This window comes from Symphalangus syndactylus, chromosome 8 (assembly GCF_028878055.3).
Source record: "Symphalangus syndactylus isolate Jambi chromosome 8, NHGRI_mSymSyn1-v2.1_pri, whole genome shotgun sequence".
NCBI lineage: Eukaryota > Metazoa > Chordata > Mammalia > Primates > Hylobatidae > Symphalangus > Symphalangus syndactylus.
Genome location: NC_072430.2, coordinates 24,324,352 through 24,351,818, shown reverse-complemented (window position 1 = coordinate 24,351,818; position 27,467 = coordinate 24,324,352). Strand labels below are relative to the sequence as shown.

Below are 27,467 nucleotides of genomic sequence, written 5' to 3'. Positions count from 1 at the left end.
GTGGGGAGGTCGAGCGGGCTGTTGAGGGCTGAGTCTGCAGTTCTGGGGCTAAAGCGAGATGTCTGGGAACTGTCAGCACAAAAGGAGCCATGAGACTGGATGAGATCATCCGGGTCTGAGGACTGAGCCACAGGCACCATGCAGACCAGGAGGGCATAGAAAGGCATGGGAGGATGATGGAAGGGCATGGAAAACTCCAAGTGGCCCAGAGGAAGCTGTGGTCAGCCCTGCCTTCTAGAGTTGGGGGAGTGTAAGAGCTGAGGCCCAAAGGAGGAGTCAGGGGTGCTCAGCTGTGGAAAGGGTGGTGGAAGGACTTTCCTTCTGGAAAGGGATGACAGCATGGACAAAGGCCGAGAGGTGGGGAACGAGGCTGGAGGATCACGGGCCATTCACACAGGCAGTGAAAGTCAGCCTGAGGGCCGGGCGCGGTGGCTCAAGCCTGTAATCCCAGCACTTTGGGAGGCCAAGGCGGGCGGATCATGAGGTCAGGAGATTGAGACCATCCTGGCTAACACGGTGAAACCCCGTCTCTACTAAAAATACAAAAAATTAGCCGGGCCTGTTGGCGGGCGCCTGTAGTCCCAGCTACTCGGGAGGCTGAGGCAGGAGAATGGCGTGAACCCGGGAGGCGGAGCTTGCAGTGAGCCGAGATCGCGCCACTGCACTCCAGCCTGGGGGACAGAGAAAGACTCTGTCTCAAAAAAAAAAAAAAAAAAGAAAGAAAGTCAGCCTGAGGATTTGGCCCAGAGGTGATGGAGCCCCTGAAGGGTGTGTTTGGAGGGCAGAGCAGAGGGGACAAGACAGGGGGACGGCTCAGGAGGCTGCGGCGGGTCAAGGCGGGTACCCGGTGGCCTTCAGCAGAGCAAAGGAGGTAGAGCACAAGCTGGACCTCTGCTGGAAACAGCAGGAATGACTTCAGCCTCAGGGCAGCTGGCTGGCAGGATGCAGACACACCTTGGGTCCTGTTAAGGCCAAATCTGCCTCAGGCACCAAGATGTCAAGAGGTGCTAGACTTGGAGTTTGTCCAGGCAGGTGATACGGCAGAGTGTCACCAGAGCCTGCCATGGGCACGAATGTGTGGGGCAGAGAGGTTTCCAGGCAGTGAGAGGTGGCAGCTGAGCTGAGCCACCAAGGACGGGAAGGGCTGGAGCTACAGAGATGGAGAGAAGGGCCCTCCAGCCTTTGAGCACAGGGTCAGCATCCACAGCAACGGTGCCATTCCAGACACTGCACATGTCAGCCTCATGACTGCAAACCAGACCAGATGGGCTTGGCTATCGTCATGCCCAAGAAGCTCAGAGAGGTTTGGTGACCCGGCCGTGAGGACAGAGCTCGTAGCAGAGCTGGGCTTCAGACCCAGGCAGCCCAGCCCTTTCCCTGAGCTGAGTGCTCTGCCTCTTCTTCCGAGCTCTGCCTGTGTGTGTGGCCAGTCAGATGGTGAAGGAACTTAAACCACATGAAAAGGCCAGACAGGGCGGGGTGTGGTGGCTCACACCTGTAATCCCAGCACTTTGGGAGGCTGAGGAGGGCAGATCACTTGAGATCAGGAGTTCAAGACCAGCCTGGCCAACATGGTGAAACCCCATCTCTACAAAAAAATACAAAAATTAGCCAGGTGTGGTGGTGGGTACCTGTAATCCCAGCTACTCAGGAGGCTGAGGCAGAAGAATTGCTTGAAACCCGGGAGGTGGAGGTTACAGTGAGCCAAGATCATACTACTGCACTCCAGCCTGGGCAACAGAACAAGATTCTGTCTCAAAAAAGAAAAGGAAAAAAAAAAAAAAAAAAAAAAAAAAAAAGGCCAACAGAACTCCATGGTTAGGGTGCTTCTGGTTTTATTAGGGAGACAAGTCACAAGGAACAATTGGATACAAAACAGTCCTGACGTGAGGCTGCTGAGGGCCCGAGTCTGGAGAGGAGGTGCCAGGAAGAGATCCTGCAGCTCTTAGATGTGAAGGGGCCGGGAGGGCGTGGGCACAGCCCTCTCATTTTGCATTTCAGGAAACAGGCCCTGGGAGGGGAAGGGACGTGGCCGAGGTCATGCAGAAGCCCAGGACAGAGGGGAAGTTCAAGTCCCTGTTCCCAGGTCAACCCCCATCTGTGCCCATCTCTGCCTGCGGAGGCTCCAGTGAGGTCGGGAGGTGGGCGTGGAAGGAGGGTCAGGAACGGGGTGAGGGAAGTGAGGGCAGCCCTGTGTTCTGCTGAAGGGGAAGAGGGAGGCAGCAGCAAGGGACCCAGGATGGCCATGGGCCAGCCCCAGGCCTGAGTGGCAGGGAAGGGCTGTCCGGGCCTCTGTTGAGACCTAGCCCCGTGGGAGCATGAGTCCCTCCCTCCTCTCTCAGGGCTAGGGCAGCACAGGTGTCTCCCTACAGGAACAGGGCTTGGGACGTCCCCTTACTGAGCCCGTAACCAAGACCCATCCCCTGGAGACAGAGGAGGGCCAAAACAACTTCCTAAGAATATGTTTCTCCAGTCACCCAAAGCAACTGGACATCCCCTTAGTATCAAGTAGACATGAGTTCAAGTCCTTGTTCAACCCCCATGAGAGCCTAAGTTGGTCCATCCTCAGAGTGGGCATCAGAGCACATATACCTCAGAGCAGCTACAAGATCAGAGCGCCAACTCTTGCTCCAAGAGCTGATCGAGAATGCCTCTCAGATAGGACGACATTCGAACAGTGAAGGAACCAGCCATGCGGACGCCTGCGAGGCAAATGCACCACGCAAAGGGAACCGCAGGAGCAAAGGCCGTGGGGCAGGAGCAGGCCTGGCAGTTGGCAGAGCAGCCTGAGTATGGGGAGCAAGCAAAGCAATGAGTGAGAGGTCACAGGGCCCGATCACAGCGGGGCCTCATAGGCCACGAGGAGGCTTTGGCTTTGATTTGATTGCGTGGGAGATGGGGGCCATTGGAGGTTTCCAAACAGAAGAATGTTATGATCAAAGATGTCATAACAGGACAACACCAGCTGCTGTGCTGACAAGAGACTATAAGGGCCAGGGCAAAAGCTGACTGACATAACCCGGGCAAGAGATGATGGTGGTAGCCTGACCAACCCAGGTCAAGGTAGTAGCCATGGAAGTGATAAAAAAGTAAGGTTCTGGATGTACTGTATTTTTGAGACTAGAGTCAAGTGGGTGTGGGAATTGGAAGGGAGATATCAAGAATAATTCCACCCATCATTTACTGGGCATTCAGACCATCAGCATACAGCTGCCCAGGTTGTACACTGTTCAACTCCATTGTGAGTAACACCCTCTGAAGTTATGTACTCGTAGGCAGCCCTGTGAAAGTTTGCTCTCTGCGAGGCCCTGTGAAAAGCATCAGGATACAATGACCAATTAGTATTACTTCCCAGGGGCTCCTGTGCCAGTGCCTTTCCAGTGTGGCTTTCTGTTGAATAAACTGTGCTCTCTCATGTGTCAGAACCACAGCGTATAACTGCTGGGGCTGTGAGTGTCCTTCCAGGGGCCAGGGGATGGGGACGGCTGTGCTGTTGGGCAACAGAACCAGGTGGCAGGATCCCTGCATCTGGTTTCCTCACCCTCGCTCTCTTGTTTACCTGCAGAAGCAATTGTAGAGTCTGCCCTGTACAAATGTGTCCTGAAGCCCCTGAAGGAAGCCATCAACTCATGCCTGCATGAGATCCACAGCAAGGACGGTTCGCTGCAGCAGCTCAAGGAGAACCAGTTAGTGATCCTGGCCACCACCACCACTGACCTAGGTGTAACCACCAGTGTGCCGGAGGTGCCCATGATGGAGAAGATCCTGCAGAAGTTCTCCAGCATGCACAAGGCCTACTCACCTGAGAAGAAGATCTCCATCCTGCTCAAGACCTGCAAACTCATCTACGACTCCATGGCCCTTGGCAACCCAGGTCAGCGGGCAGCCGGGAGGGGTCTGGGTGAGGAGCTCTCTTTGTATGGGTCCATGACCCCACCCTGACAAGGACTCCAGAGCCCTTGGAAGGCCCCAGACTTTCCAGATTCCGATCCCCCTTGGGGAGGAACTGGGTGTGGGTGGGGTGTAATTCCTGGGCCCTCGTGGAGTTACCTGGGGACTGGGAGGAGAGCCGTGATTGGCTGCTGCCCTGGAGGCAAGCAAGGAAGCCAGCCCACACCTTAACTTTGCGTGAATTAGGAAAAGCACTGTGTTAGTTTGCTAGGGCTGCTGAAACAATACCACAAGCTGAGTGGCTTAGCCAGCAGAAATATATTGTCTCACAGTTTTGGAGGCTGGAAGGTTCAAGATCAAGGTGTGGGCATGGCTGTGCTCCCTCTAAAGACACCAGGGAAGGTTCTGTTCCTTCCGAGCTTCTTGTAGTTCCTTGGCTTGTGGCCACAGAACTCTGATCTTCACATGGCTTGCTTCCTGTGTGCCTGTCTGTGTCCCAATTTCCTCTTTTTGTAAGAACACCAGTCAGACTGGATTAGGGGCCCACCCTACTCCAGTATGCCTTCATCTCAGCTAATTACAGCTGCAACACCCCTATTTCCAAATAAGGTTAAGGGTTAAGACTTCAACATATAAATTTTGAGGAGACACAATTCAACCCCTAACAGGTGCCTTAAACAATTAGCATTGATTTGACATGTAAGTCCACCCGGCATGGACAACTATCTGATCTGGATCAGGTGTGCCTGAGCTTGGGTGGGCTTACTCATGGATCTGTGGTCAGAGGTGGGCCAGTTGGAGGCCAGATAGTCTGGGATGGCCTTGCCCACATGCTGGGTAGTTGGTCAGCTGTTAGCTGGTCTGGGATGGCCTTGCCCACATGTTGGGTAGTTGGTCGGCTGTTAGCTGGTCTGGGATGGCCTTGCCCACATGCTGGGTAGTTGGTCGGCTGTTAGCTGGTCTGGGATGGCCTTGCCCACATGCTGGGTAGTTGGTTGGCTGTTAGCTCCTCTGGGATGGCCCTGCCCACATGCTGGGTGGTTGGTTGGTTGGCTGTTGGCTAGTCTGGGATGTCCTTGCCCACATGCTCAGTGGTTAGTTGGCTGTTAGCTGGTCTGGGATGGCCTTGCTCATGTGCTGAGTGGTTGATGAACTGTTGGCTGGTCTGGGATGGGGATGACTGAGCCACGAGTTTCTCATCCTCCAGCAGGTTAGCACAGGCGTGTGCCCATGGCAATAGCTGGGGCCCAAGAGAACAAGCAAAGCCTACAAGGCCCATTGAGGCCTGGCCCTGAACTGGCATGATGTCGCTCTGACGCCTTTCATTGACTTGTTTAGGCACAAGAGACCATCCCAGACTCAAGGAGTGAGGAACATTTCCCGTCTTGATGGAAGGAGTACAAAGGCACATTATAAAGGGTGTGGATGTGGGAGGGGAATCAGTGGGACTGTTTGTAATCATTTGACTGCAGTCCTCCAGGCAGACAAGAACAGGCATCACTGCACGAAGGAGCACAGCTCAATGAAGAGAATGCTGGCAGGATTCATCCCTTCAGCTGGTGCCCTTGTGCAGTGAGCAAACTGTGTACCTGGACACGGCTGCCATGGCAACAGAGAGTGGATGGATAGCCGCCTCTATAGACTTACAGACGTGGGTTCGAATTCCTGGTCTGTCACTTCCTACCTATTTAACCTTGAATGATGTACTTAACTCCTTACAGCCCAATTTCCTCACCTGAGGAAGCTGCTTTACAGAGAGGGTAAAACACCCTAAGACCCCTAATGTTCGGAAGCCACACTCAGTCACTTGTGAGCATTAGAAACAATGTATGTAAAATGGTGGCCTCCATGCACAGCAGCTGGCAGGCTCAACAAATGTGGCTGTGTTAAGAGAGGGATTCTCTTCATCTCCCCTGGAGAAGGGCAGGCCAGTTTGGCCATAGAACAACAGAAAGCAATTGTGGGTATGATTGGGGTATGGTGCCAGATCCCCTCACCTGAGAAACCTTTCCTCTCAGATCTGGTACAGGCCACAGTCCCAGGTTGGAGTTACATTTTTATGGTAAACTGATTTGTGTCCTGCGACCATGTGTTAGAACTGTGCTCCCCAGGCCAGGTGCGGTGGCTCACGCCTGTAATCCCAGCACTTTGGGAGGCTGACGTGGGCGGATCACAAGGTCAGGAATTCGAGACCAGCCTGGCCGACATGGTGAAACCCTGTCACTACTAAAAATACAAAAATTAGCTGAGTGTGGTGATGGGCGCCTGTAATCCCAGCTACTCAGGAGGCTGAAGCAGGAGAATCACTTGAACCCGGGAGGCAGAGGTTGCAGTGAGCCGAGATCATGCCACAGCATTCCAGCCTGGGTGACAGAGCGAGACTCCATCACACACACACACACACACACACACACACACACACACAAAATAGAACTGTGCTCCCCAAAAGCAGACACCACGCCAAGGCGAACTCCGTATTAACACTTTATCCTGATGTTGGAGATATGATGGGAAGAGAGAGGGTTGTAGTAGAAGCAGGATGTAGTGAAGGGTTTGTTTTCACAGAGCGGGCATTAGGCTCGGAGGTCGGGTGTCTTGTGCAGCCTGGAGCCCAGAGAACAAGCCAGGGATGTAAACTCCACAACTGAGTAACCTCCAGGAAAAATCCCCAAAGAAGTACGGGGTGGGACAGGGGGCAGCCTGCAGAGCCCAGAGCTCTCGGCGAGTTTGACCTGGTCAGCCCCAGAGGGCTGGAACCCAGGGAAAGAGTCGAGTATGCCCTGCCAGACGACATGAGGCGGAGGGTTAAGACGCCCTCATGGCCTGGCAAAGGGTGTCTGAGAATGAGAGAGGCCTTCTCAAGCCTTCTCGGAGAGAGGCAGTCCTGGCTCTCTCCGCAGCAGCAGGGGTCGGTGGGGGAGGCAAGCTCAGAGGTGTCCTACACGGCATGCAGGGAAGCAGCAGTCAGACTGCATCAAGGCAGAAAGGAGACAGAGCCCGGGGGGACCCTTTGCTGGCAACAGCCTCGGGGAGAGCAGGCAGGCTGGCCCCGGGACCCTGGGGGGATCATGGAAGAGCAAGGTCCAGGCTTCCTTGCCGGCTCTGCCGCTTCTCAGCTTGTGGCTGTGTTCAGATGACTTAGGTGCTCAGCCTCAGTTTCCTCTTGTGTTCAATAGGCACAGCCATAACCACCTTGCAGGCCTGTCTTGAAGCTTAGAGGAGTCTGAAGTTTGCATGTGGCCCAGCAGTTGGCACTTAGTCACAATAGCTGTTGATTGGTTTCAATGCTGAATTTCTAATTAGGGAAATCATTTCCCCTGGATTTGCTGGGCTTGGTGGTAAAGTCAGAGCCAGGGGTTTTATAGACCCTGAGACATGATCAGGGAGACAGGCTGGAAGGGGCAATTCCATTCTCGATGAGTCCCAGTTTATCCAGAAACTCCTAGCTTCCTGGAATTCTTTTTAAAACCCCATGACTGAGCAGCAACATTCAAACACCATGATTTTTTTTTTTTTTTACACAAGGTCTTTTTCTGTCACTCAGGCTTAAGTACAGTGGCATCACCCCCCAGGCTCAGGCAATACTCCCACCTCAGCCTCCAGAGTAGCTGGGACTACAGCCATACACCACCACACCCGGCTAATTTTTGTATTTTTTGTAGAGATGGGGTTTCACCATGTTGCCCAGGCTGGTCTCGAACTCCTGAGCTCAAGCAATTTGCCTACCTCGGCCTCCCGAAGTGCTGAGATTACAGGTGTGAGCCACCACACCCAGCCTTTTTTAAATTGACAGATAAAATTATATGTATTTACTGTGTACAACATGATGCTTTCAAGTATATCTACATTGTGGAATGACTAAAGCTAGCTAATTAACATAGGCATCACCTCACATAGTTATCGTCCTTGTAGTGAGAGTCAAACACCGTGATTTTTGCTAACAAGGAATTCGCTTTCTAAAGACTTACCAGAGAGCAGGGATTCAAGGAAGGAATGGCTAATTTTGAGTAGGGAGGAGGAGCAAGAAAGGCAGCTGCTGGAAAGGGCATGGCTGGTGCTGCATGTGGTTGAATGGAACAGAACCAGGTGCTTGCTGCTTTCCATCCTCAGCAGGCGAGAGGGAGGGAGGCCGGAATCTCTGCAGATCCAGAAGCCAGGCCCAGTCGGGGAGACTCTGAGACATGAAGGTCAGGCCAGGGTCTCCCCCCAGAAACCAATGGGTTTCTTATCAAGGAACAAAAAGAATGTCTCCCTCCCACTACTGGTTGAGCACTGAACTGGGAGCAGCATGACTCCCAATTTCATCTCTGAACCGGGCAGGCCAGGGCTGCTCCATTCGGAGCCTCAGCATCTTCACCTGGGTGGAATTAGGTTCTGCTCAAATGGGTTTGGGATTTGTCAACCCCAAATCCAAAGAGCAGAGGATTTGGGGTTCATCCACGGTCCTGGTTTTGAACCCCAGCTTCGGTGCTATAGCCTTGGACATTAATCTCCCTGTACCTTTGTTTGTGTACAAAATGAGGGCGGAACACTGGTCATGTTGCAATGCAGGGGCTGGGACAGCACATGGGACAGCCTAGGTGCTCAAGGAGTTACTTCCTGAGCCTCAGTTTTCCCACTCGTTAAATGGGGCTAGGAACACCTCTCTCTGGGCTATTGTGAGGATCAGTGTTTATGAATGAGTGTTTAGATGTTAGGATGCAGGAACAGCTGCCTTCCAGCCACGTTCCCAAAAATACAGAAGCTGAACTCAGTGGTTTTCAAGATGGATTCCCCAAGGCACCCCAGGGGCCACCAAAGCATCAAAAGACAAGCTGGGCCCCAAGCCAGCTCCACTCCAGACAACCCTGCTTGTACCTGTTTTACACTTGGGGTTCTGCATGGGATTTTGTTTCAAATAAAGAGTTCTATTTTTTTAACGTTTCATTTGGAAATAATTTCAAACTTCAAAAACTCTAAGAATAGAAACAGTACATAGAAACAGGAACACCTGCAGACCCTTTGTGAATTGTTAACATCCGACCCCCTCCGCTTCATCATTTTCTTTTCTTTTTTTTTTTTTTTTTTTTTTTTGAGATGGAGTCTTGCTCTGTCGCCCAGGCTGGAGTGCAGTGGCACGATCTCGGCTCACTGCAAACTCCACCTCCTGGGTTCACGCCATTCTCCTGCCTCAGCCTCCCGAGTAGCTGGGACTACATGCGGCTGCCACCATGCCCAGCTATTTTTTTTTTTTTTTTGTATTTTTAGTAGAAACGGGGTTTCACCGTGTTATCCAGGATGGTCTCGATCTCCTGACCTCGTGATCCGCCCGCCTCGGCCTCCCAAAGTGCTGGGATTACAGGCATGAGCCACCGCACCCGGCCATTCATCATTTTCTTTCTCTCTCTGCATACATAATGTTTTGTCTGAATAGTGTAAGGGTAACTTACATATACCTGGGTCCTTTACCCCAAACACTTTCCTAGGTATTTTGTGGCATGTATGTATGTAACATTACATAACTCTTACATAGCCACGGTGGAGTTGTCTGTTGCATAAATTTATGTTAATACAGTGTTTTTGTCTAAACTTCCAGGTTGTCACTTGACCTAATAAGATCCTTTTTAGAATTTCCCCCTCCTGTTCAGGATCTGATGAAGGGTTAGATGTTCCACGTGCTTGTCACATGTCTTTAACCTCCTTTAATTTGGAATATCTCATATCTGTTGCTGAATGATGGAAATACAATCTGAGTGAGGAACGCGTCATTAGGCAATTTCATTGTCGTGCAAACATTTTAGAGTGTACTCACACAAACCTAGATGGCACAGCCTACTCTACACCTGAGCTATATGGTATGGTCCATTGCCCCCAGGCTACCACCCTGTACAGCATGTGACTATACTGAAAACTGTAGGCAGTTGTAGCTCAGTGGCAACTATTTGTGTATCTGAACATATCTAAACGTAGAAAAGGTGCAGTAAAAGTCTGGCATTATGATCTTACGGAACCACCGTCATATACGTGGTCCATCGTTGACCGAAAGTTCGTTATGCGTTGCGTGACTGTATTTCCACAGCCTTTGTCTCTTTTTTTTTTTTTTTTTTTGAGACGGAGTCTCGCTCTGTTGCCCAGGCTGGAGTGCAGTGGAGCAATCTCGGCTCACTGCAAGCTCCGCCTCCTGGGGGTCACACCATTCTCTTGCCTCAGCCTCCCGAGTAGCTGGGACTACAGGTGCCCACCACCACACCCGGCTAATTTTTTTTCGTTTTTTTAGTAGAGACGGGGTTTCACCACGTTAGCCAGGATGGTCTTGATCTCTTGACCTCATGATCCACCCGCTTTGGCCTCCCAAAGTGCTGGGATTACAAGCCTGAGCCACTGCGCCCGGACTCTTTGTCTTTAATGATATTGATGTTTTTGAGGGATACTGGTTTTTTCCCCCACCCCCAGCTTTTCTTAATGAAAGTTCCTCATTTTGTGTTTGTCAGATGTTTCCTGATGATTAGATTGAGGTTATGCAGTCTTAGCCAGATCCCAACTGACTTCAATTCTGACTTTGATGTTCAGCAATTTTAGAACGAGGTCCCAGGCATTCAATCACACCTCCCCCTGGCAGGTGATCCAGGCAGCTGTGTAGTTTATGGCCTTGCTACCCGAGGTGCGGTCTGCAGCCCAGCAGCTCTTCGTTGAACCCTGGGAGCTGTGAGTGACCCCACAGGGAGGCAGACTCCAGCCCGAGCCCCGCCTACCTCCACCACTGACCTACTTCCTCCACCACTGACTGCTTTAAACAGAAAACAGCCCTCCCTGTCCACCACTCCTGACTTCCACCCTGCCTAGCCCTGCCTCTAGTCTTCCCAGCCCCCTCACCTCCAGGGAAGATGCCTCACCCACCTGCCTCATTGCTATGATGCAGGCAACAGTAGCTTGATGTGGTACCTTCATGGCCCGCTTGAAAAGGGAATAAAATAGGGGGAGCTGCTAGCAAGACCTGTTGGAACAGTGAGGAAAGGGGTAAACATGGAGACACAAGATCTAGGTTAACTGGCCGTGCTATCTTCTCCAGAAAGATAGGGCCAGGATTAAAGCTAGTATCAGTGCACTCTAAAGCCTGTGCTTCTATCACCTTGCCAGTGGCCGGCCCGGGAATGGACCCCAAGTTTCAGAATCCTGGTCGAGTGCATTTTCTCCTATCACAAGTTTAGAGTCCTGGGTTAGGCAAATTGGGGAGTTCGCTTAAACAAATGGCTTTGGATAAACTGGCCCTCCATCCTGGAATCAGGAGCAGAGCAGATTCTTCATGGACTTCATGAGGCTTGGTGAGAGCAGCCAGAACTTCTAGATTCATCTCTTCTATTACTTTGACAAAGAAGTCATTCCCACCTTTTTGATGTCTAAGACTAGTCATTCAGAGCCGGTCCTGCTGCTGGTGAGAAACAGATTCAAGCCCAAGAAACCCTCCTCAAGATGGGAGGGGGAGAAAGAGGGTAGGGGTGCAGTTCGGGAACCTTCTAATGTGAATGCCGAGCAGGAGGCGTCCCAGAGGGTACTGACAGCCAGAGGCTGCCTTTTCAGCTCCTTGAGTAGTCTATGTAAACACCCTGATACCACCCACATGAGCTTCTGGAAACAGGGCCTGGCCCCTAACCCCAGGGGGATGGAGCACACTAATGACCAGGTGGTGGGATGTGGGGGCCAACAGGGTGGTGATAGAGTCCCAGGTCCCTTGCCATCCACTTCCCTGGCAGAGACCACAAAGTCAAGAGTCCACAGCTGGTTCAGGCAGGGGCAGCCACAGAGGAATTGGATGGGAGGAGGGCTCTTGATGGGGACCCCAGGGGTATGGAATAATGGGCCTTGTGACATTGACTGGGGGTAGAGAGGACAGGGAGGGAGGTCAGGCTGTTGATATTTTTTAATCTGTGTTTAAAAAAATTAAACTGGGCTAGGCACAGTGGCTCACACCTGTAATCCCAGCATTTTGGGAGGCGGGTGGATCATGAGGTCAGGAGTTCAAGACCAGCCTGACCAACATGGTGAAACCCCGTCTCTACTAAAAATACAAAAATTATCCGGGCATGGTGGTGAGCACCTGTAATCTCAGCTACTCAGGAGGCTGAGGCAGGAGAATCGCTTGAACCCAGGAGGCGGAGGTTGCAGTGAGCCGAGATCGCACCATTGCACTCCAGCCTGGGTGACAGAGCAAGACTCCATCTCAAAAAAAAAAAAAAAAAAAATTAAACTGATTTTTGATGATCAAAGTCACTTATGTTTATAGTTGCAAATGGATCAGTAGTATGTTGGTGAATTTCTTTCTAGTCTTTTTGAAATAACTACAGATAGGTAGATAGATAATTGGTTAAGGAAACATTTGCTGCTATAAACATTTGCTGCTATTTGATGCTGGATAAGCCTTCTCATCTCTAACTCAATAGAAGTGTATTTCTCACTCATATAAGTCCAATTGCATGGAGGAGGGTTGGAGGTGGAGGGCCATGCTGCATGTGGTCATTCAGGGATCCATGCATAAGAAGACTTCCTAGGTCTCCCTAGGGATTGACATCCAGGTGACAGAAGTGGGGGGCATCTGAAAGAGAGCTTTCCTTCTCCAAAAGGTTGTGACTCACAACCTTGCTTTTTTACCCCACAACACAAATGGAGTGCAGGCCCCTGAAGATGTCATGTTCTGAGGCTTATAGGACAAACTCCCCTCCTGTCTTTCATAATAATTGTGTCTAGCATTTACTAGTCCTTGCTAATCACCTTCCATCTGTCTTGTCATGTCATCCTCACAACCACTCCAGGGGATGTGGACACTGTGATTATCCCCATTTTACAGCTGAGGAAACTAAGGCTCAGTGAAGTAGCATGCTTAGGGTCACACCTGATGAGCAGGTGAGTGGTTGACCTGAGACTTGAACCCAGGTCCTTTGCTGAAACCCAGGACCCTCCAGCCTCTCCAGCCTGCCTCCCCAGGGTATCCTGAGGTCACAGATGACCTCAGAAAAGACAGACACAATGGTCATGGCTGAGTTTTGCATGCCTCCAACCTCATGCCTTTTCAAGCCAGAGTGGGACTTCGTGGCTTCAGACCTCAGAGCCCACAGCCTGCGTAGCTGACTGGCTTGTGGGCTGAGCTCTCTGAAGAGGAACCCAGGGAGCTGGAGTGTTTTCCTCAGGGACACAGTGTAGCTCAGAGCAGAACTGAGACTTAACCAGCATCTGTGCAAAGTGCAAGCAACCAAACAGGATAGCTTCAAGGAGCTCAGTGGGTGAGAGGGGCTGGGTTCTAATCTCATGACAGCCACAGACTTTACAAGTGACCTCCAGCCAACCATTTCTCTGCCGAGGCTTCAGTTCTTTCATCTGTGCAGCTGAAAGTTCAGACTAGATCAGTAGTTTTCAAACTATTTCCAGGAAACTCTCTAGGGGCCACAGACATAGCTGGGGGCCACCGTGGGAACAGTGGAGGGGCATAGTTGAAAGGAGATGAGCAGGCCAGCTCTGCTGCCCCACCCTGAGAAGCTGAACTCTGTGCATAAGGTACCCATTACCAAAGGCTTCCATTGCAAACACAGATTCAAGTCTACTGTTCTAAATGGCCCCTACTTCCTGCTGTCATACGTTTTTATCAAATAAATTCATTCATTCAACAGTTCAACAATTTTTTTTTTTTTTTTTTTTGAGACGGAGTCTCGCTGTCGCCCAGGCTGGAGAGTGCAGTGGCGCGATCTCGGCTCACTGCAGGCTCCGACCCCCGGGGTTCATGCCATTCTCCTGCCTCAGCCTCCTGAGTAGCTGGGACTACAGGCGCCCGCCACCTTGCTCGGCTAATTTTTTGTATTTTTAGTAGAGACGGGGTTTCACCGTGTTAGCCAGGATGGTCTTGATCTCCTGACCTCGGCCTGATCCGCCCGCCTCGGCCTCCCAAAGTGCTGGGATTACATGGGTGAGCCACCGCGCCTGGCCTTTCAACAAATTTTTTTTGACAATGCAGATGTTAAGAGCAAAACCCAGAAGACCCAGCCCATGTTTTTAGGATGTTCACAATTCAAGCTAAAAACAAGCATTAAATAAGCGAGCATCTTGCAGTGTGATAACTGATACTCATTCATGCTTTTAGCAAATACTTTTATTAAACACCTTCTATAGACCAGGTACCGTTGAGGTGTCAGATATAAACACTGAACAAGGTAAGGTACCTGCCCGAGTAAAACTTTCATTCGAGGAGGGAAGATAGACAATAACAAGTAAACAGAAATGCAAAATATATCCTCCAAGGTGAAATGTGCAACTGGGGTGGATAAAGCAGGGTAGGGGGTCTGAGGAGTGTTGGAGGAGTTTGCTGTCCTGGGACTGGGTGGTCAAGGAAGGCCTCTCTGAGTTAACATGTGATATTGACTTTCCCATTCTGCAATGCCAGGACTGGGGAGAGCCATTACAAGGGCATCAGCCCTAGCTAAGGAGGTCTTCAAGGAAGACTTCTGGGAGGAAAAAAGTGGCTTTAAGTGGGAATCGTGGTGGAAAGCGAGGGCCAGGGCAGGGCACAGTCATGAGCATCCTGCTGCCCCAGGGTTGCAGCATCAGCCACTGGCTTTCAGTAAGAGCCCAGTCAATAAATGGGGGCCTTGGGTGGGGGTGAGGTGGGGAGTAGTTTTGATAGGATGCTCAATCCTTTCCTCTCCAACAAAGTCTGCAAACTGTGGCCCTCCCAGCCAACTCTGGCCTACCACCTGATTTTGCAAATAGTTTTATGGAACACAACCCGTATCCATACTCAGCATCTAGGGCTGCTTATGTTCTAAGGGCTGAGTTGAATAGTTAGGACAGAGACCGTGTGGCCCATGAAACTAAAAATATTTACTTTCTGGCCTTTTACAGAAAAAAACTTGCTAGCCCCTCTTTTGGACAATGCTTCCTCACCCTGTCACCCAGGCTGGAGTGCAGTGGCACAATCATAGCTCACTGCAGCCTCAACCTCCCGAGCTCAAGCAGTCCTCCTACCTCAGCCTCCAGAGTAGCAGGGCCTACAGATGCATGCCACCAGACCCAGCTGATTTTTTTTTTTTTTTTTTTTTTACGTAGAGACAAAGTCTCACTATGTTGCCCAGGCTAGAATTAGGGCCTTTCTAATCTTCACTGTCTGTGTGACCCAGCTGAGCACCCCTTCAGCTCATTTTGATCTTAAAGAGAGCTTTCCTTCTCCAAAATCTCCCAGCGGATGAAATATGCATAAAACCCCAGCCAGGTTTTGAAATGTGATCAGCTACCTACAGATGGCAAACAGATGTGACTTGGCAAAAAAGAAAGCAGAAATCACCAGGAAGTGGAGGCTGCAGCCAGCAGGGCATTTGGATGCACAGCCAAATGGACGTGATCTCTATGTTCAGCTCACAGGAGAAGTATTTTGCAGTGGCACTTTCCGAGGCCCTGAAGTGCTCAGGGCTTAGCCCTGAGCCTGGGGTTCCAGGCTGCTCAGGAAGGAGAGGGCAGCCCTGCCAAAAGGTTGGGCTGGGACCCAGTGCATTTAAACAATGCTTGAAGCTTGTGTTGGTCCATGAGGAGTTATCATGCCTGTATGGATACTTTCTCACCAACGTCAACAGCCAGAGACCCAGATTCTAGTCCCAGCTCTGCTACTGACCAGCTGTAGGGCTTTGAGCAAATTTCTCCCATCTCTGAGCCTCAATTTCCCCACAGTGTGGTTGGAGGTGATAAACTAAAGCCGATGATGGTGTGCTGGAGTCAGCTCGCACCAGCTCATGGGAGCTGATTGTGTGCATCTATCTCTTCCCAGCTCTGTGTTCTTGTTGGTAGCTTGAAGTTGGAAATTGTGGAAATATTTAGATCATGGAAATTGGCAAATGCTACAAATCAAGGTTGATTTTTTTCCTTCAGAGAGCCAGTTGTTAAGCATTTCCTAGCACATCACTGTCTAAGGCCCACAGGACATCCCAGTGTCTATGACCATGACTCTACCCCTGGCAGGACAGAGTGGCACCCAGTAAGAACACACATGGGACATAGTTCATTCCATTGTCAGCAGCCTATGTCCCAAGCCTATGCTGGGGGCTGGAAAGGCAGTGATGCGAGAGGGGCTCAGAGAGGGTGAGTGACTCACTCTGGCTCACACAGCCTCCATCCCTGCCCTCAGCATACTCACAATGTGAAGAAGAGGGCAGGCTCTGAATCAGTCAAGGCATATGGGAGCCGGAGCAGGAACTGTCCAGCTGTGCTGGAGGATGTGGGAGAGCACAAGGAGAAGTTGATAACGGGAAGGTAGGGAGGGGGCCCCAGGCAGGGGGGAACTGTGTGTGCAAAGGCCTGGAGAGGGGAGAGTGCACTCAGAGTTCAGGGAATGGGCCGTGGTGCAGCCCAGTGGGATGTTATGTGGGAGGGTGATGGAGGCAGAATGTCATCTCCAGTTGGAAGATGTGAAGTAGAGTAAGCACCAGTAACCCTGGGGCAGCCCAGGAGGGCTTCTTGGAGTTGGAGGAGGCAGGTCTTGAAGGACAAGTCAAATTAGTAGGAATGTGGGATTGTCGGTCAAGATTCCTCAAGGAAAACATGGGGAGAAGAGCAGGTGAAGGACCTTCCATAGCCAGGGGATACAAAGCCGCAGTCCCGGGCCCCCTCCCTTCCTGCCCCCCTCATACCCACATGGCCGGCCCTGAAGTCCTCAGATCTAGGGCCCCAGCTGGGCCATCCTTTGGCTGAAAGTCATTACTCCCTCAAGCACGGTTTCTCACTGGTGGTCCTGTGGACATTTGGGGTGTCCTCTGCATCCCAGGATGTCATCAGCGTCAGTGTTGCTGGCCCATTTTGCAGATGTAGAAACTGAGTGTGGCCAGAAAGGCAGGTCACAAGGGACCGCATTGTCTAAAAAATTAAACAAGGACGGGCCATGAGCAGAATCCACATTCACTGGACAAAAATGACTGGAGGCCTCCATGGTGCCAGTGTTACACTGCAGGAGCCAGGACTTAGAGACAAGGCCGCCCAGGCTATGAGGGAAGATGGGAAATGGAGTCTTCATTTGGGGTGGCCCTATCGTGGCTAAAAGTCAGGAGTTCTGTTACTTTGAAAATAGAGACTGGGGCCGGGCGTGCGGTGGCTTATGCCTGTAAACCCAGCACTTTGGGAGGCTGAGGCAAGCAGATCACTTGAGGTCAGGAGTTCAAGACCAGGCTGTCCGACATGGCAAAATCCCATCTCTACTAAAAAAAAAAAAAAAAAATACAAAAATTAGCCAGGCTTGGTGGCAAGCACCTATAATCCCAGCTACTCAGGAGGCTGAGACAGGAGAATCGCCTGAACCTGGGAGGCAAAGGTTGCGGTGAGCCGAGATCGCGCCACTGCACTCCAGCCTGGGCGACAAGAGCGAGACTCCGTCTACAAAAAAGAAAAAGAAAATAGAGACTGGACAATGCAGGAGGAAGGAAAGCAACCACTAGTCTCTGTTACTCACACCAGGCTAGAACAGACTGCGCAGGCCAGGAACATAAGAGCCCTTGGTCGGCTGAATGTGATCCTGAAATCACAACCCCTGGCAGGGAGGCAAGACACTCGCCTTAAGGGCAAAATGCAGGGGGATGCCCAAGAAAACACAACCACAAAGATAAATTATATATATATGTATGTGTGTGTGTGTGTATACAGATAATTTTTAAAACAATTCAGTGGTTTTCAGTATGTTTGCAAGGTCATACAGCTAAAACTACTCCAATTCCAAATGATTATCACCCCAAAAAGAAACTCTGTACCCATTAGCAATCACTCCCCATTCTCTTTTCTGCCTAGCTCCAGGCAACCACTCATCTTCTTTCTGTCTCTGTGGGTTTGCTTATTCTGGACGTTGCATAGAGATGGAATCCTATCATACATACAATATGTGGTCTTCCATGGCTGGCTTCTTTCACTTAGCATAATATCATCATGGTCTATCAATATCACAGCGGCCAGGCGTGGTGGCTCACATCTTTAATCTGGCGCTTTGGGAGGCTGAGGCGAGTGGATCATTGAGCCCAGCACTTCGAGACCAGCCTGGGCAACATGGCAAAACCCTGTCTCTACTAAAAATACAAAAAGAAAAAAAAAAATAGCCAGTCTCATAACCTGGTCTCAAAAAAATGAACAAATATCAATATCACAGCATGTATGAGTAGCTTGTTCCTTTTTATTCCCAAACACTTTTCCATGGTGTGCATGCAACCACATTTTGCCTGTGTATCCACAAGTGATGGACAAGTGGAGCCATCTCCACTTCTTGGCTATTATGACCAATACTGCCATGAACATTTGTGTGCAGGGCTCTGTGTGGAAATGTTTTTGTTTCTCTCAGGTGTATCTATAACTAAGAGTGGAACTTTGGGCTCATGTGACAAGATAAGTACTATTTTAATGCAGTATTTTTTAAAAAAAATTAATGCAAAGAAAAGCTATGATGAACAAAATATCCACTTTTTTTTGAGACAGAGTTTTACCTTATCGCCCAGGCTGGAGTGCAGTGGCACAATCTTGGCTCACTGCAACCTCCGCCTCCCAGGTTCAAGTGATTCTCGTGCCTCAGCCTCCCGAGTAGCTGGGATTACAGGCTTACGCCACCACGCCTGGCTAATTCTTGTATTTTTAGTAGAGATGGGGTAGAGATGGGGTTTCCCCACATTGGCCAGGTTGATCTGGAACTCCTGACCTCAGGTAATCCGCCTGCCTCGGCCTCCCAGAGCGCTGGGATTACAGACATGAGCTACTGCACCTGGCCGCCACATCTTCAATGAAGTCAGGCTGTTGTCTGTTTTATGATCCTGCGTTACTGTGCAACAGCAACAGTCATTTCCAATCAGCCTGCAGTTTCCAGGCCCACATACTCTTGTGACGGCTGACAGTAGAAAGCGAACAGATTGGCAACCAGATTTTAGATACAGTCGTTGTTTCTTGAGTGTAGCGCGTTTATTAACTTTTTCCACCTGGTTCAAAATATGAGCGGCTGTTTTGATAAACACATATGGGGCACACAGTTTTCCTTTTGCCTCAGGCTTTGCTATGGCTCTGACCACCTGCGCCATTTCAATTAATCCTCAAACATCCTCGGGCGCCTTGTTCTCCAACCTCCCTGCCGAGGTGAGAGGAGGGAAGGAGCTTGCTACAGTCCACAGCTGGTGAGTAGTAGAGCTGGGATTTGAACCCAGGTCTGGGGTTGGAGACTCGGCCTTCACACCGTGCCTCTCAGCAGTGTAGCGTGCAGTTGCCCAGGAGGGTCACTTTAGTGCTCTGAAGTCTTTTATTCAGGGAGGAGGCAGCCTCATTGTTAGGAAGACAGATGTGAATGTGCAGAGTTCACTATGAAATCTGACAACCTGGGCAACATGGTGAAACTCCATCTCTACCAAATAATATATACATACAAAAATTAGCTGAGCGTGGTCGTATGTGCCTGTAGTCCCAGCTACTCAGGAGGCTGAGGTGGAAAGATTGCTTGAGCCCAGGAAGTTGAGGTTGCAAGTGAGCTGAGATTGAGCCACCATACTCCAGCCTGGGCGACAGAGTGAAACCCTGTCTCAAAGGCCAGGCGCCGTGGCTCGCTCCTGTAATCCCAGCACTTTAGGAGGCTGAGACGGGCGGATCACTTGAGGTCAAGAGTTCAAGACCAGCCTGGCCAACATGGTTGAAACCCCGTCTCTACTAAAAATACAAAAATTAGCTGGGTATGGCAGCGCAAGCCTGTAATCCCAGCTACTCAGGAGGCTGAGGCAGGAGAATCGCTTGAACCCGGGAGGCGGAGGTTGCAGTGAGCCGAGATGGCACCACTGCACTCCAGCCTTGGCAACAAGAGCAAAACTCTGTCTTAAAAAAAAAAAAAAAAAAAAAGGCAAAAAGAAAGTTCCCTCCTCCCTCCCTTGGAAGTGCTTGCCATGAGCTGCACCTGACACAATGGTAGGACCATCACAAGTCAAACATCCGTGTGTGTGGTAGCAACTTGCCAGGCATGTCTCTCTATGTTCCCAAATGAAGCCACATGTATTTTCTTTTAGAGCTAAGAGTTAGAAAAATAATTTGATTCCCCCAAGAAATAGGTATATTTTTTCTTCATGGACAGTGAGAATATAACTGATTGTGTTTTCCTCTTTGCTTTGGCCAGCAGGAAACTCAAAGCCAAATTTGCTGTGAAAGAGTAGTTGTGTAGGTTCTTGCTTATTTGCATTTTTATGTTTCCTATAGTAGCATCCCTCTAGTAATTTATATTTGTACTGATGGTTTTCAAATTTTTATTTAGATGTTACTGTTTTATCAGGTGTATTTCCTGATGGTCCCCTAAATCCTTTGTAAACATGTCAAGTAGAAATACACTTTTTGCAAGAGCTATACATTGCTTGGCATGTGCTTGGATGGATTATTAATCTCACCCAAAACACAAAGGTAGCAGCACTGGCGTGGGTTATTCTGGGGTCCACATCTAGACCTGGTAACCCCCAGCTGAGTCTGGAGACCTTTGCCTGAGCCTTGTACTCCCTTTGGTTAGAGGAAGTGAGAAGGTGGGCTGGGGACCAGGGGTGGCCATTCCCACCATGCAGAACTGCTCACCGAAGCTTCATTTCTCCAGTGCACTTGCAGAGTCTGGCTAGAAGACCAGCCAAGGGCCTGCAGGAAGATTCTATTCTGGTCAGAATTCTCCACCCACAGTTCCAGCCTTGGGCTTTGCATTGCCAAATGGGCAATCTTCAGAGCCAGCCAAGAGCCACACTGGGGAGGCATCTTTCCAACCCACCTTCCACCCTCCTTTCTGCCACTGTTCCTTTATAGAGCACCCTCCATCTGCCACGCAAAGTGTCTGTTGCTGTCAGGATGCTCTGAGCCCTGTGAACATCTCCCTCAAAGGCAGTAGTGATGAGATGATACTTCAAGGGGTCTTTACGTTTCAAAAGAAGGCCTTAGGAAAGGGCACTGTTTAACCCAAAAAAAGGAAGAAAGCTGAATGGTGACATTTCAGGTCTCGTAGTGTCTGGGTGAGGAAGAGGTTTCTCTTTCACTGGTAGGAGGGAGATGTATGATTAGTGGGGATAGGGAACCTTGCCAGGAGCCATGAATGCTTCTGGGTGGGTCCGCGAATAAATGCGATGTGAATTTGACTGTCAATCAAGCAGCAGGGGGCGGTCATGGAGAGGGAGGACTAGGAAAGGGGAAGGGGTCAGGGTCTTGCTCCACCCAGCCGAGAGCACTTTCTCAGTTCCTTCTTCCTAAACCCGGACTGTTTCTCAGGCCTCCCGAGGATACTGCTCCCTGGGTCCTCTCTGTCCTGAGAATCAGGAGAGAGCCGGAGCATTCCTCTTCCAGGGATCGCCATCCACACTCAGCAAACCCTGTCCCCTACCCTGGGCAGACAGCATCTCACAAGGAGAGCCTGGAACTCATCTCCCTCTGCCTCCTTCTTCTTCCCAGGGAAGCCCTATGGGGCGGATGACTTCCTGCCTGTGCTCATGTATGTGCTGGCCCGCAGCAACCTCACGGACATGCTTCTCAATGTGGAGTACATGATGGAGCTCATGGACCCCGCCCTGCAGCTGGGGGAGGGTGAGTCACCACCCCCCGCCCATCAGGTGTATTGCACACCCGCAACTCAGCCATGCCACGGGCACTCTAGGTGGCCCAACAAGCACCTCCTGGATACCAGACTCTGGCTGAACTCTGGACCCACGGATGCAAATGTGAATCTTACACAGGTCCTGTCCTGCAGGAGCTAACAGACTAGGGGGAGAGATGAGCCAGTCAAGAGACTGTGCCACCTCCACGTAACAAGTGCTGGAATAGTTGGAATCCCAGAAGGCATAGGAGCATGTTACCCAGACTGTGCAGTCAGGGAAGGCTTCCTGGAGGAGGTGACATCTGAGCTGAGCAATGAAGGATAAATAGGAGCCAGCCGATTGAAAAAAAGGGAAAAGGCAATCTTTGCAGCGGGAACAGCAGGAGGTAGTAGTGGTATTCATCCACCCATCCACATATCCATCTACCTATCCACCCATCTATCCATCCACCCACCGATCCATCATCCATCCATCCATTAACCCATCCACCCATCCATCCATCCAGCTCTGACAGAGAGTGACAATCAGTTCTTAGACAGGGGTGACCCCCAGGGACTTTTGGCCCCTTGCTCATAAGCCCTGGGTCAGGACCTCCATCAGTGGGAAGTTAACGATATGAGTAAGAAGCCCTGTGCTCCCCAATAGGATGAAGGCAGAGGTGTGGTTTGGTCCACCCCACACTCAGTTTCCCTTCCCCTTTCCTCCTTCCCACCACATCCTCCCACCCACTTAGCCTCAGCCACCCATCCACCAAGAATTTCCTGAGGGGCAGCCAGTCCAGATATCAGCTCTGAGGGAGCCCTGACTTCCCCTCTGAGACATCAGCCTCAAAGGAGGGAACCATCCTCCCAGGCCCTGAGGGTTCCCCTTGGGCTTTGTGGTTCTTGAGATGAGCAGACCCTCTTTGCATCTGTTCGCATTTTTTTTGCATGTTCCAGTCTCTGGGGTGATAGTTTGATGAGATAGTTCCATGAGTTGTTGACAGCTCAGGGGAGCGTGTTAAAGCCATGACGTTTGCTGTCATATATAACTTTGGCTTGTGGCACTGGGACCTCTGTATCTACCTTTTTTTTTCTCTGTAGTTAAAAATGTCCTGTAATGGGAACAAGTTGTCTTCCAAGAGGTCCAGGAATTCAAGAGAAGCCAAGGTTTCCTCAGCAATGGTTATCTGCTGCCCAGTGTAGCCATCTATCCATCCATCTATTCATCTGTCCATCCATATAGCATCCATCCACCCATCCATCCACCCATTCACCTACTCATCCATCCATGCATCCACTCATCCACCCACCCACCCACCCACCCATCTACCCATCCACCCACCCATCCACCCATCCACCCACCTATCCATCTATCCATCTGTTCACCCACCCATCCATCCGTCATCCATCCATGCATCCATCTACTCATCCAACCACCTACCCATCCACGTATTCACCCACCCACCCATCCACATATTCACTCACCCATCCACATATTCACTCACCCATCCACATATCCATCTACCTATCCACCCATCTATCCATCCACCCACCGATCCATCATCCATCCATCCATTAACCCATCCACCCATCCATCCATCCATCCACCCATCTATGCACTCATCCACCCATCCACATAACCATCTACCCATCCATCCATCCACCCACCCATTCACCCATCCATCCACCCACCCATTCACCCACCCATCCATCCTGCATCCACTCATCCACCTAACCACCCACCCATCCATCCATCCACTCATCTGTCCACCCACCTGCCCATCCACATATTCGCCCACCCACCCACATATTCATCCACTCATCCACATATCCATCTACCCATCCCCCTACCCATCCACTTATTCACTCACCCACCCACCCACATATTCGCCCACCCTCCACATATTCATTCACCCATCCACATATCCATCTACCCACCCACCTACCCATCCACCCACCCACCCACATATTCACCCTCCCACCCATCCACATATTCGCACACCCACCCACCCACATATTCGCACACCCACCCATCCACATATTCACCCACCCTCCACATATTCATCTACCCATCCACATATCCATCTACCCATCCACCCACCTACCCAATCACACACCCATTCATCTACCATCCATCCATCCACCCATCGACTCACCCATCTACCCCTTCACTTATCCACCCACCCATTTGTGCATGCCAAACACCTGGGCTGTGGTGTAGGACAAGACAAGTAAGGCTGATAGCCTTGTGTGAATGAATGAATGCCTCATTCTGCATCCCACATTTTGGGACTTCTACCTCATCAGGACTTCGTGGGCCTTCTTCCTTGGTTTCCCCAAGGAAGGGAAGCTCTCAGCATGCACACAGAACCACAGGCACAGTGGCTGAGCAGGAAAAGGGCAGGGACATCCTTAGGCCAGCAGCCCTCTCCTATGGACTTGCGTCCCCCACCCCAATCCTGCCATGGCCTCCTGGGATCCTTCTTCCTGTTCCCAGAAGCCTAGGGGATTTGGGTGAGAAAGAGAGAAGTTCTTGAGGCTGGAGAGCATGTCAACTCTGGGCTACTTCAAGTATTTGGAGGACAAGCCAAAGTACAAAAAAGTTCATAAAGGTGCTAAACAGTTCCTAGATTCTGACCAAGGCTGCCTGCATGCCTTGCATTCAGCCCTTTTGTCAGACTTGAGTAGGCAGAGCCCCCCTACCCCACCTCTGGCCCCATAGGGAGGGCAAAGGGCACACTGTCCCTTCTGGCAGCCCTGTCTGACCACGGCAGTGTCACACCTTGCCCATGGCAGCTCCAAGGGCCAGAGGACAAACCCACACCACGCTGTGCACACCAGCAGGGGGGGTGGGTGGCACAGGCACATCCCTGCACCTCTCTCTGCCCTACTTCAATAGTCAGTGTGTGGGAGGTCACAGCACCTAGGCCAGCCAGCCTTGCAGGTGTTTGCCTCTGGCATCAAGATGACCTTGGGGCTCTCCAGCGAGGGCAGGGGTTTCCACCTTTCAACAGCCTGGACCCTTCATCTCAATGGATCTGGGTCCCAGGGCAGAGGGGCACGGGTGAGGCGGTGTTTCTGAGTTTCTCTGGCTTAGCCCTCCTGGCTTAGTGGGGTGGTGGTGCAGAGGTACCTGATCACCTCAACCTCTGCGGTGCAGGTGGGGAAGGAGACTGAGCCCTGGCAGAGCTCAGAGATGCTTAGAGTGGGAGGTGGGGGGTTCCCAGAATCCCCAGACTCTTGGGAACTTAAGTTGCTAGAATCTAAGAGAACTAACACAAAGTGGAGTAAAAAGAGCAGTTTGGAGGCTGGATTTGGGGCCCACTTCTGCCTCTGACTGGCTGGAAACCCTGGGCAAGTCACCTAACCTCTCTGGCTTGCAGAAGTGAAGACATCAGGCTAGATTGGCAGTTTTCAAACTGTCTGGATGCTCTCATATTCTGCAGTGGTGGCTGGGTGTTAGTTTGTTTGGGATGCTTAATAAAATACCATAAACTGGATAACTTTGGAACCATGGAAATGTGTGTCTCTCAGTTCTGGAGGCTGGGAAGTCCAAGATCAAGACACCAGCAGACTCAGTGTCTGGTGAGAACCCCACTTTCTGGTTCATAGATGGTGGGTTCTTGTTGTATCTTCACATGGCAGAAGGGACCGGACAGCTCTCTGGCACTTTTTTTTTTTTTTTTTGAGACAGAGTCTCTGTCTGTCACCCGGACTGGAGTGCAGTGCTATGATCTTGGCCCACTGCAACCTCTGCCTCCCAGGTTCAAGCAATTCGCCTGCCTCAGGCTCCCAAGTAGCTGGGATTACAGGCCTGTGCCACCACACCTGGCTAATTTTTGTATTTTTAGTACAGACAGGGTTTCACCATGTTGGCCATGCTGGTCTCGAACTCCTGATCTCAAGTGATCTGCCTGCCTCAGCCTCCCAAAGTGCTGGGATTACAGGTGTGAGCCACCACACCCAGCTGGCACTTCTTCTATAAGGGCACTAATCCCATTTATGAGGGCTCCACCCTCATGACCTAATGACCTCCCAAAGGCCCCACCTCCTAACACCATCACATTGGAGGTTAGGATTTCAACATAGGATTTGGGGGTAGGGGGACCCGAACATTCAGACCTTAGCACATGGGGCAGGATGAGAGATGGAGCTGGGCCCTGCCTTCCAGTGTTTCATAGTTCAGGTGAGCAAGCCATTCTGTGTTCGACAGAAAGCCTGCAAGTCAGATTCTGTGCACCTTGGGACCTTCAAATTCTCTCAGCCTGTTCCACGTGCTGCAGTTTAGCAAAAGATGAGCCATGGGGTCCCACTTTCCTTGCAGCAGGCATTTGGGGCAGGAGACATCAGGGACTTGTGCAAGGAAGGGCCTGAGTGCCAGCTTGCTGGGACCTCCGCCCCCTTTCTAGCCTCTCTCTTGTGTTCCCACTCCCCCCACCCCCTGCCCCTGCGAAGTCGTGGGGCAGACAGGTGACCCAGGCAGCTGCTGGGCACCTTGCTGGAGCCAGCCCAGAATCCTAGCCTCTGCTAAAATCCTGGCCAGGCTGGTCCCAAAAGTGCCCTCATGGACCCCTTTGCCCATGTCCCTTCCCTGGTCTGCCTGACAGCTGGCCATGCCGGGCTGGTATCTTTCCAGGGGCAGTGGGTTTTTCTAATCAACGCATTCGCCCCAGAGAGAACAGCCTGCTCCAAAACTCACGATGGGGCCACCTGCCACCTAGTGGTCCTGGCAGGCATTTCATGGCCCCAAGTCAAAGAGGAAGGTTGGCCCAGAGAGAGGCCTCCCGAAGAAGCCAGACTCCAGCAGGCGAGAGTGCGGCAGCAGGGCGTGGCTGCTCCCCTTTCACCTGCAAGGGTGAGACGCCCCCAGAGCACTTCCTTGAGGCCTCGTAGCCACCATGCGTTATTCATACATTCCGAAGGCCTGTACTTTACACATACTCATTTCCTTTTCACAACTTTATGGCATTTGCAGATGAGGAAACCGAGGCATAGGGAGGCCATTAGCTCACCTGAATTACAGGGCTGGCTGCTACGGAGCAAAGACCTAGATCCTGTTGTCTGACTCCAAAACTGAAGGTTTACAGTCAGCACACTGCACTCACCTCTTCCATTCCCAGCCTGGAAGACATAAGCCAGACAGGAAACAGGATGACTGAGGGATGCCAGGTAGAGGATGTGGACTCGGGGCAGCAAGGGCTGGGGGCACCAGAGCCGACTTCCTGGCCTGGGGCTTTAAACCTAACTTAAAATGGAGATACATAAGTGGTTTAGTGTTTCTTCTCTTACTAGGGACACCAAGCCAACCTCCATGGTAGCTTTAATTTAGTTTTTTCAAAAAATGTCTCTATTTATTTTTATTATTTTTTTAATTTGAGATGAAGTCTCACTCTGTCACCTAGGCTGGAGTGCAGTGGCATGATCTCAGCTCACTGCAACCTCTGCCTCTCAGGTTCAAGTGATTCTCCTGTCTCAGCCTCCAGAGTAGCTGGGATTATAGGCATGTGCCACCATGCCCAGCTAATTTTTGTATTTTTGGTAGAGACAGGATTTCGTCATGTTGGCCAGGCTGGTCTCGAACTCCTGACCTCAAGTGATCTGCCTGCCTTGGCCTCCCAAAGTGCTGAGATTACAGGCGTGAGCCACCACGCCCAGCCATCACTTTTCTATACTGCTATGAAAGGGTGGGTGATCCTGTGGCCATAAACCCTTTTATCTTACCCCCCGCCTCACCACCTACTGGACCAGGGTGTGAACTTGTCCCATATTGGTTGTAGAACTGGTGGAGATATGTGGGCCAGCTTCACCCAATGTAACAGCTAGGAATGCTTTGGGCTGCATGTAACTTACAAAAGTAACTAATAGTTGTTTAAGTCAGAGCAAGAAATTGGTTTGTCTCTTGCATCAAGAAGTCCAGGCGAAGCACCTAGTAAGGATGGCATTTTGCATCCAGGGAACAATGGGCCCAGCGCTTTCCATCTTTCCTTACCATGTGGGCCTTTGGCTTTGTGTCTGTCACCTGTGATCAGAAGAC

The 27,467-nt window shown here is 51.0% G+C and overlaps 1 protein-coding gene across 7 annotated transcripts in view; it reads left to right on the top strand.

Moving 5' to 3' along the window:
* RIN3 (Ras and Rab interactor 3) overlaps positions 1–27,467 on the top strand; it is a 183,466-nt gene that overhangs the window by 143,399 nt on the left and 12,600 nt on the right. For 6 of the 7 annotated variants that reach the window (XM_063643956.1, XM_055288360.2, XM_055288356.2 and 3 more), the window contains 2 exons: positions 3,566–3,874; positions 21,310–21,441. In XM_063643956.1, coding sequence (XP_063500026.1) covers positions 3,566–3,874; positions 21,310–21,441 — 441 coding nt within the window. The remainder of the gene's footprint in view (positions 1–3,565; positions 3,875–21,309; positions 21,442–27,467) is intronic. The other variant, XM_063643955.1, reaches the window with a different exon arrangement.